Raw genomic sequence first — 11078 nt, 5'->3', positions numbered from 1 at the left:
AACTAACAAGGCACTGGCGATGACGTCACAGAGCACCTGCAGCTCACCTGTGTATTGCGCTCAAGCTCCGCCCACTGCTCTTGAGTGTTTACTGCAACTGGAGTAAGAATACATGTAATACTTCAACTAGTTTACCGATACAAAACAAATGTAACGAAAAGTTAGTTTAATAAGCATGTACAAATGACGAATACCATTAACCTCGGGAGGTGTTCTCCTTACAAACCCTAGTGGTAAAAAAACCCATACTCTAATACTGTTTTATTTTTAGTAAATACATATATATATATATAAATGGAAGACATTTTCAGTGTCCTTGGCAGAGATTTGGTACATGATGCATCAACAAACCATAGTTTTATATTTAACAATCAAGGGTGTAGATTCCAGGGGGGATGGGGGGACGTAACCACCCCAATAATGGCAAGCAAGTGCAACACCCCCCCCCCCCCCCCCCCCAATAATCCAATAATAAATATATTTAAAATTTGAGTATATTTTTGACCTGATCACAGTCATGAAATTCCAGTATGGTCATATTTAGAGTTTAAACAGAAGAGTTATTTTTACACACACACACACACACACACACTGAGCTTCTGTTTATAGTCACATTTCATCATTAGTCTTGTATCAGAATGGTGCTGTTATGGCAGATAACACACTGACCCTGGATTATTAATTTATCTATAGTTACACACTCTTATCAGAGTAATAAAAACAACTCAATGACACACTGACACAATCAAACACCTGCTGAGAAAATGTGCAGCCAAAGCGAAACTGCAAGATTAGCTTGAAAATATTGTTCCATTATGAAAATACACCAGTGACCAAGTCTTATAAATATACAGATATAGTTACTACCGGTACACTGTATAAAATGTCCGTAATTTTAATGGTAAAAGAATTAAAAAATGCTACAGAAAAAAACGTTAATTGGTTAACGGGTAGTTTTACCGTGACATATACGGTAAGAAATTATATTTAAGAAGACAAGTAATTTTACTGTAAAATATTGTACAAATTAAATTTTCAAGATGTAAAAAGTACGATTTTACCATATAATTAACAGTAAAAATGTATATTATGTTTAACAAGAGAATATGGAAAATGACAGTGAAAAACAATAAACGGGCGTTCCCAGAAGTCCCTGCCTGAGCCATCACATTCCATTATATTTTATGGGAATAGCTATGTTTCTTTTTCTTTTTAATATCAGTTATGACATTGGGGTGTGCATTATTTTAGCATCACGTGTTACCCTGTGTAGTCGTCATTGCTCGTGGAAAGGTCACTCTTGGTGAAATGTAAATTTAAATACATTTTAAAGTGAAAAGCAGATCTTTATAGTTCCAGATGGTAACTATATTAACTTTGTATCATTTAATAATATAATATAATATAAAAACCTGAAACGGCGTATTTTTTTAGGGTACATTTCTGGCAACCACAGCTGCCGGTATTTTTCAGTAAATTTAACAGAATTTTTTAACAGTGTTCGGTAACTATAAATAAATAAATATGGCAAAAATATGAAAAGCTGCACCATTGTGATACAATGATATTATTGGAAGTACCCTGGTGTACCATGTAAATACATGAATAAGGCTGTTATCACTTATTAGTGCTATGATATTACCATCTCATGCAGTCATGGTATAACCAAAGTGCTTTTCTAAGTTAACAAAGTAGTAACAAAACAAGATGCGGTTTGATGTTGGCTTCACAAAGCCTTGTCTGAAAGTTTTTACATTTTAAGTTTGATAGATATACAGCAATACAGCTAGCTCAACAGATAAACCATCAGACAGATAGATCGATTAAAAAAGAATGAGAGAGAGAAACTTAAAGCAAATCAAAAAGGCCTTTTGTGGATTTGTTTACATTTGAATTTTTCACAGCTGGAATTTGAATTCACAAACATTCCGTTTAATAAATGTTATTTATTGAAGCAAAAAAGTTATCCAATAGTTACTAAATCCCCAATTCTTTGAAACTGCTTTCATAATGTGATTCAGCTGGACTAGACACACCCAGGCCTGATTACTGCCAGCCCTGTTCAATCAAATCAACACCTAAATGGAACTTTTTCAGCAGCATAAAGTTGGCTAAAAGGTCTCATCCAGTAGCACACTATGCCAAGAAATTCCAGAAATGATGAGGAAAAAGGTGTTTGAAATACATCAGTCTGGAAAGGGTTACAAAGTTATTTCAAAGGCTCTAGGACTCCAAAGAACAACAGTGAGAGCCATTACCTCCAAATGGAGAAAACTTGGCACAGTAGTGAACCTTCCAAATTTCCTCCAAGAGCACAGCGACGACTCATCCAGGAAGTCACAAAAAAGCCAAGGACAATATCCAATGAACTGCAGACCTCTCTCGCATCAATGAAGGTCACTGTTCAGGACTCCACTATCAGAAAGACACCGGCCAAAAATGCCATCCATGGAAGTGTGACGAGGCGAAAACCACGGCTAACCCAGAAGAACATTAAGGCAGTAGTGGGGGTAGTGTGATGGTGTGGAGATGCTTTGCTGCTTCAGGGCGACTTGCAATAATTGAGGGAAACATGAATTCTGCTCTCTTCCAGAAAATCCTAAAGGAGAACGTCCGGTCATCAGTCCGTGAGTTGAAGCTGAAGTGCAACTGGATTATGCAGCAAGACAATGATCCAAAGTATAGGAGTAAGTCCACCTCTGAATGGCTCAAAAGAAGCAAAAGTTTTGGATTGGCCTAGTCAAAGTCCTGACCTGAACCCGATTGAGAAGCTGTGGCAGGACCTTAAATGGGCAGTTCATGCTTGAAAACTCTCCAATGTGGCTGAACTAAAGCAGTTCTGCAAAGAAGAGTGGGCCAAAATTCCCCCACAGTGTTGTGAAAGACTGATCTCCAGTTATCAGAAGCGTTCAGTTGCAGTTGTTACTGCTAAAGGTTGCACAACCAGCTATTAAGTTTAAGCGAGCAGTTAGTTTTTCACATGGGTGATATAGGTGTTGGATAACTTTTTTGCTTCAATAAAAAATATATATATTTGAAAACTGTATTTTGTGTTTACTCAGGTTGCCTTTGTTTTATATCTCGTTTGAAGATCACGAAGGGGGCTAATACTTTTTCACAGCACTGCAGCTTGAAAGCTCTTGGAGAAGTTATACATTTCGGTCTCGGTGTAGGGATTTGGAATATACCCTAAACAAAGTTTGTAGAATAACAGTATGTTGGCTTCGTCAAGCAGCACATTTGGCTGAATCTATGATAATCATGGTAAATGTTTAATTTTCAAATTCCAGAAAGAATAAAATCTTGGGATCAAAAACACATGAAACACATTTCTGTATCAAACAGTATTTATTAAAACAAAACACACTTATAAAAAAGCAAATCAACAAAAGTGAATGTTTTTTGGAATGCCAATAGGAGGGACAGTATCTGTGATCAGGTTTTTGCTTCATTTTCACTCATGATTCTGACAGAATTCCATACTGTTTGAATTTGAATAAGACTTCCTGGTGGTATTTGGTAAAGGGCATTTGCATGTACCAAAGTAGAAGCCACTTTGTTCTGCTGTGTCATTTTGTTGTTTCCTGTTTCCGTATCAGGTGATAGACATCAATCATTTGAAGCCAAAAACACAACCTTTACACCTCTGAGAAAGCAGGTGTCTCCAGATATAAGAGCTGTAAATGTGTGTATTTGTCAAACAAATGAAAACACAAAGCTCTTCACCGTCACGTTCACATCATGTTTGTCCTAACACAGGAAGTCCAGGTTCACTGGCCGATTCCGGACAGTTTTCCAGGCGTGCCAGTCTGCTCTGCTCCAGCGCAATGGCCTCTGCGGAGTGTTTACATTTCTCTGAACCACACTGACAGGTGAAGTACTTGCTCTTGATATCCCAGAAACGATCGCCGTAATCAAACCTGTGAGATAAAGAGAAAAAAATGCGTTCTGTAAACTGCCGTATCATAAAATAGGTACACAGAAACGCTATTATGACAAACAGGAAGCAATCTGCCAAGAGGTCAATACTCCAAACAATTACATTCAATAGCTCTTATCAGTGAAACGTGAATCACTTATGCATGCCGGAAAACATCTAGTCTTGTCTCACCCGAGTTCCTGTCCGGTAAAAATGTCTCTGGAGCTGAATAATGCAATGCGAGGGAATCGCAGGTCCTGATGCAGCATGAACACACGCACAGGGATGATGTTCGGGTCACAGAGGTGGTTTATAAAGCGACTGATGTTACCATAGTAACGGGCATCAATGCAGTACACCTCACCGTCCTGTGAAAGAGCAGGAAACATAGATACATTTTAGCTATTTTATTGTCTATAAGCCGCTTTGTATGATGTAACAGAGTTTTAAGGCCAATTCACATTTCAAATTTTCACAGCAAATGTTCACTGTGAAACCTGACAAACACGTCAAGAGGGGATGTTTTTTAATGAATGACTACTTATTTCGGTCTGTTCCTCATATAAGGCCATCTTTATTTTTATTTTACTTTAATGGTGTTATTTTGTCATTTTGGAGCTTGACAGTCCCAGTCGCCATTCATTTTTAACACAGTATATGAAAACTAGATAGGTAAAATTTATAGATAGAAACTTTGATGTTGGCTTGACCATGCCTTGTCTGAAAGTTGAATGTAGTTTTAAAAGTTTAAAGTTTATACGGACATTACAGTATGACAATCAACCAGCAAGCTAGATAAACCGTCAGATGTAGCTAGCGTGTTTTAAAATGTAGCTAGGTATTGCTATGTTGCTAGGATTTGCTAGCATGTCCTAGCATATTACTAGGTGTTGTTAGCAGGTTGCTAGGCATTACTACTAGGTTCTAACATGTTGCTAGGTATTATTAGCGATGTACAGCAAGTTGCTAGCATGTTCTTAAATGTTCCTTGTTTTGATAGCATGTTTCTAGGTTTTTCTAACATGTTTTGATATGTAACTAGGCATTGCTAACATGTTGTTAGTATACTGTTAGGCACTGCTGGCATGTTTTAGTATGTAGCTAAGCATTGCTAGCGTGTTGCAAGGTATTGCTAGCATGTTGCTAGGGATTACTATCAGGTTCTAACATGTTGCTAGGTATTATAAACATGTTACTAGATGTTGCAAGCATGTACCTTGGCTTTGCTAGCATATTGTTAAGCATTGCTAGCATGTTTGAATAATAATACAATTATTATTTATTTATTTATTTTTATACACAATTTACAATCATATTTAATCAAACTTCACAATGATTACTCTTCAGCTTTATAGATATTACAGTTTCATTTTTTGTAAAGCTGCTTTGAAACAATGTGTGTTGTGAAAAGCGCTATACAAATAAAAATTACTTGACTTTTAGCATGTAGCTAGGCATTGCTATCATGTTGCTAGCATGTTTTAAAATGTTCCTGGTTTTTCTAGCACGTTTTAACATGTAACAAGCCATTGCTAACATTTGCTAAGCACTGATAGCATGTTGTTAGGCATTCCTAGCATGTTTTAGCATGTAGCTATGCTTTGCTAGCATGTTTTAAAATGTTTCTGGTTTTTCTAGCATGTTTTAACATGTAACAAGGCATTGCTTGTTACAAAGTGTTGCTAGTATACTGTTAGGTACTGCTGGAATGTTTTAGCATGTACCTACGCAATGATTGTATGTTGCTAGCATGTTTTAGCATGTAACTAGTTGTTGCTTGCATGTGGAAAGGCTTTGCTAGCAAAATTTAGCATTAAGTTAGGCATTAATAGCATGATGTAGCATGTACCAAGTCATTCCTATCATGTTGCTAGGTGTTGCTAACATGTTTTGGCATGTTGCTAGTAATTGATATTGTGTTTTTACGCAGCTAGGTGTTGCTAGCATGTTTCTATGCACTACTAGTATGTTTTTGCATGTAGCTAGGTGTTGCTAGCATGTTGTTAGGCATTGCTAGCATGTGTTAATAGGTTGCAAGGCAATGCTAACATGTTGCTAAGTATTTCTATCCTATTTTAGCATGTAGCTAGGCGTTACTAGCATGTTGCGAAAAAGTAATTCAGGAAAGCAAACTTTTCTCAGTGGTTGACAAAAATGTTGCTGCTTTCGGTGTTAATAGTTTTGATGCGGTTTTTTGCCTGTGATTTCCATCTGTTGTGTTGCTCTTGGTGTGAATAAATCGTTTAAATTGTCCAGAATTTTCTGCAACACAGCACCTTGTTATCCAGGTCAAAGAGGTATGAGTCGTCTTCTCTCACATCTGCCTCTGCGTCAGAGATTAGCTCACCAACATACCTACAAAAACACACAAACAAAGACTTATTACAGCAAAACCTGTTTGAACTTTTAACACTGATTTACATCAACTTAAGTTTTCAGCCTGAAACTTCATGACATTCTCCACAGAGGTGATCTGAACCTGGCAATGTAATGTTTTTCAATTTCATGTATTTTTAAACAACGCTTTAAAAAAAAAGTACCTACTTTGCACCTTCGGGTCAATTTGACCCGGTTCATATAAACTCACGAGAAAGCTATAATATGGTAGAAAAGTTCACATTTTTTCAATATTTATAAGTACACTTATACTCATAACTGCACGCACACACACACCTCCACACACACACACACACAATCATTGGCAACAGACACAAATGCAAACACAAGATTTTTTTTATTGATATTCATTTGTTCAAAAGACATGTTCAAATGTGATTTAATAAACAAATTAACACCTGTTTGAAATTTGTATTTTTATTAGTTATTAGATTATTTTTTTCTAATAATCATCAAAATACATATATTGTTTTTTGTTAAGTCTCATGTCTGCTCTGATCACTGCTTCTGCCACAAACTGAGCTATATACACTATAGCTCTTACCTTAGGTTGTTTTCTACAAAATGAGTCTATTTCTACATGTCTTTCAGCTTGCCTAGGTAAATAATCCACTGTTGTCTCAAATGTCCAGAAAACAAATGCAGTTCATAAAAAAAAAATAATCGCTTAAATATATTCCAAGCTATTGAAGAACATAATTGCAATGCTGATGTTATTAGCTTTCAAATGACACCAATATCACCTTTATAGTCCAATCAGAGGCCGAGATATTCCACAAAACATGGGGGAGGGGAATGACTTCCTTAAAGACTAGACGTCTATGGGTGGGGTCACAAAACAAATTGGGGTGTCCCCTGCCTTTCAGATCTTCATATTGTGATATAATGGGGCTTTTCCACTGCACGGTATGGTACGGCTTGACTCTGCTCGCTTTTTGGTGGTTTTCCAGTGTGGATAGTACCTGGTACTTTTTTTTAGTACCACCTCGGTCGAGGTTTCAAGCGAGCCGAGCCGATACTAAATGTGACGTCAAAACCCTGCAAATCACTGACTGGTCAGAGAGAATCGTCACTACCAGCGTCACTGGATTTGCAACACGGGACATCAACCCGCTAGTTTTAAAGTTAGCAGCAGCGACAGCAATATCATTTGTTCACGCGACTTTCGAATTGTAAAAAGAAATGGCTGTGCGCAAAACCACGCCGTGGTCAATAAACGAGGTGCAGACGTTCCTCTTGTTAGCAACGAACGAAATGACGTCAGGAAGTGTCTCAGCTGTTGGCTGCACATGGCTACCACCGGAATTACCAGCAATGTAGGGAAAAGTTAAAAAAAATTTAAAAGTGACTACAGAACCATCAAGGACCACAACAGCCGGAGTGGTTCAAACAGAAAAAAGTGGAAGTGGTTCAACCAAATGGATGCTATCTATGGTAATAGACCGGCGAGCAATGGGAGGGAGAGTGCCCTGGACTTGGCGTTGTTGGAGTCCACGATGGAGGATGGTACGTTTTGTTACGTTAACTCTATATTCTGCTTGAAAGCTTCACTTTATTTAGTTGACCAGCTACTGGAAAGCTTGCTTCTAAAACAACCTGGCCAATTTAACTGTTACACTTGTGTAAAATCACCATGCAACATCTGCTTTATGCAGCGCAATGAGCTAGTAGCTAACAGCTAGCGGTCGTGTTATTCTTTATGGTCAGTAATGTTTGTGTCGCATTTAAGATGATGTCACGGCAGTAGAGGTGACTCAACTATGACGATCAGCCTATAATCCCACCCATGTTGAGGCAGCACTAAACTGCAGTGGAAAAGCAAGCTCAGAAAAGTAAAGCGAGCAGAGTCGAGTCAAACCGTAACGTGCAGTGGAAAAGTGCCATAAGATTTTTTTCTAGTGTTTGCTGCCATCTAGTGGAATGATCTAAGACTCAAAGTAGACAGATAGAGCAAACAGATCCTTTATTACAAGCTTTTGAAATTAAAGATAAAAAATGGGTCAATTTGACCCAGCAGGTTCAAAGTAGGGGCTTGATCGTTTAGATCACCCAAGTGTTAAACTTGGTCTAGTTTGATGGTTTTAGAGGGGTTTTGGGCACTTGTCAGCTGTTCAGGCTGGGAGACCAGCTAAAACAACATAAACCAGCTAACCTCAGACTGGTTCAAGCTGTTTATATTTTAGGTAGGGTACCGTTAGATACTGTACAATAAGAGAGAGACTCACTCGCAGATGAAAGTTCCTTGTGGAATATCTTGAAGAGCTCGGACACCCCAACCCATCTTCTCTGTACGATACAGCTGCAGACGAACCCTGAACACATACACACACACGGATATATCAACACATTAACACAACGATCAGTCTATGCAAAAAATACTTTCAATTTAAGATTCATTTGACATGCAAAACTATTCTAAAACTGTTGCATGACTCAGGGTGAGTGTGTTTTGATTGATTTACTTGATTCCAGCTTGTACCACTCGATTCTTGCAGGTTTTGTGACAGGAACAGGACATGTTGCACTCGAAGATCAGAGGAGGCTCAATCTTATTAAACTCCTGAAGAAGTCGATGGTCCTGCAGAAAATGTGCATGTTGTTATGAAGTCTGCATATAGTTGGCTCAAACACACTCACAACTCAAACTCTATGAACAGCATCTCTGAAATGCAGAAGATTACCAATTATTTACAGATTACAATTTTGAATTGTTTGTCAGTTTATGTAAACAAACCAAAATTCACGTTCACAATAATGCGCTAACAATTGAAGTCGATGGGGGCAAGTTATCCACAGGGTTTAAAAGCACTTGCATTACTCCTTTATTAAATATGTGTGTTATTTGAGCTGTACTGAAGCATGAGTATTATGCAAAAGTTACTGTGTTTACTTTTTACGCAGTGTTTTAAGATGAAACATTGAACTTGATTGTAAGTGCTACAGTCTGCTGGACTTCCACTGAAAATGTATTCACTCCAAATTGTTTTTAAATCACTTTTACAAACTGAAGGATGAGTCGACAGTATTTTTTTGTGATCACAGACGCTGTTTATATTTCTTACGTTGTATTAAACCTGAAATATTCGTTTCATTCTTTTATATTCTTACCTTATCGTACCAGCAGCGGATGCTGAGCTGTCCACAGAGACAGTTACTTGAAGAACAGTCATCTGTACAGCTACAGTGCTGAGATACAAACACACACATTATACATCAATAAATTCACTTTCAAATCAAATCTCTGGAACATGCGAGGAATAATGTGTTAAACTTATTTTAACCCTCCTATTCTGTTAAAAATGCCCGCTTACATTACTGTTTATGGCCGTTTTTGATAACATTTCATTTTCCCTGAAGAACAATAAAATTATGCACTGCTTTTGGGATTTTTTTTTGCTTTTTAGATTTCATTTACATATGCATTTCTCAATTTCACTATTCATTTGCTTATGCAAATAAGCACATTTATGCAACCTCACTACAGTAAAAACTACGGAAGCCCATTTCTGCCACATAAAAAAATAAAAAATAAATTGTGCTTTAGTAAATCAAAATTCTGACAAAGTCATAATTTTATGATAAAAATATGTTGAAATAAAAAGTCACAATTGTGAGATGCTAAGTCATATTTATGAGGTACTGTCATCATTTTAAGATAATAAAAAGCACATTTATGAGATAAAACATAATGAGATGCTAAGTCATATTTATGTGATGCATAGTAAAAATTATGAGAAAAAATGCATAATTTTGAGATAAAAAGTCATGAGACTAAAAAGTCACAATTATGAGATGCTAAGTCATATTTCTGAGATACAAAGTAAAAATTTATGAGAAAAAAAGTCAAACTTATGAGATAATTTGTCAAAATTATGAGAAAAATACATAATTATGAGATACTATGTCATAATTTTGAGAGTAAAAGTCTGAGATAAGTCATAATGACTTTTCTGCTCCCAACATTGATTATTTCACTCAGAAATAATCACATTATGGAAATAAAATAAGTTGCAAAAGCCGTTTCACATTGACTTTAAAATATCACATATATTGTGTGTTTAGTGGCACCTGCAGGTGTGTGATATTGCGGTCGATGTTCATCGCAGATGTTTCACAGTTCTCCGCGATGTATTTGTAGTCAGACGGACAGCCCTCGTCATCCACGCCGTTAACACACGGGATCAGAACATTCTCGTATCCTTGTGCCACGTCACTAAACAAACAAACACAACTTATTTTAGATTTCATTTTGAATACAGGAAAAATATTCATACGAGACTTAAATCCAAAGCACTGACCTGCATATGATCCGCTCAGTTCGTACAATGCGATTGGCTATTCCCCTACGCAACTTCCTGTTTATCTGGAGTGCCACCCAGGAGGGCGTGTCACAGCGGGCGAGAGAGAGAGGTGTGTCGCCCTCCTTGTTCATAATGTCGATATCGGCACCCCGAGAGAGAAACAGCCTAAAATAAAAACATAGTGAAGTCAACATGAAATTATATTTGACCATTAAGTGACGTATTTCCATGTGAAATTTCACAACAAGAAAAAAAAAACATTTAGGGTAAGGCTTGATTTAATCCATCGGGAACTTATTCATTTTCATATCCATTTTTACCATTAATTTAATTACATTAACCTCTCAAACCCACCCAATAGGGGGCGCTATATCGCGAAAAAAGTTTACGCTTAAAATGTTCAAGTCAGGCATATGAGGTGTCGTTTTAAAGCTTAGAATCTGAACTTTTCATATATATCA

General features: G+C 37.1%; 1 protein-coding gene across 1 annotated transcript in view; it reads right to left on the bottom strand.

The window, feature by feature from the left end:
- Positions 1-3080: 3080 nt before the first annotated feature.
- Positions 3081-11078, bottom strand: part of LOC127425224 (histone-lysine N-methyltransferase EHMT2-like) — a 30381-nt gene continuing 22383 nt past the window's right edge. The window contains exons 21-28 of the mRNA XM_051670946.1: positions 10615-10782; positions 10385-10529; positions 9425-9502; positions 8779-8894; positions 8542-8628; positions 6196-6274; positions 4112-4287; positions 3081-3920 (exon numbers count right to left, since the gene is read on the bottom strand). Of these exons, the coding sequence (XP_051526906.1) occupies positions 3740-3920; positions 4112-4287; positions 6196-6274; positions 8542-8628; positions 8779-8894; positions 9425-9502; positions 10385-10529; positions 10615-10782 (1030 nt within the window). The 3' untranslated portion in view covers positions 3081-3739. The remainder of the gene's footprint in view (positions 3921-4111; positions 4288-6195; positions 6275-8541; positions 8629-8778; positions 8895-9424; positions 9503-10384; positions 10530-10614; positions 10783-11078) is intronic.

The sequence above is a fragment of the Myxocyprinus asiaticus genome, chromosome 34 (genome assembly GCF_019703515.2).
Source record: "Myxocyprinus asiaticus isolate MX2 ecotype Aquarium Trade chromosome 34, UBuf_Myxa_2, whole genome shotgun sequence".
In the NCBI taxonomy this organism is placed as follows: domain Eukaryota; kingdom Metazoa; phylum Chordata; class Actinopteri; order Cypriniformes; family Catostomidae; genus Myxocyprinus; species Myxocyprinus asiaticus.
The sequence above is the reverse complement of the archived record's forward strand: the minus strand, read 5'-3'. Positions and strand labels throughout refer to the sequence as shown.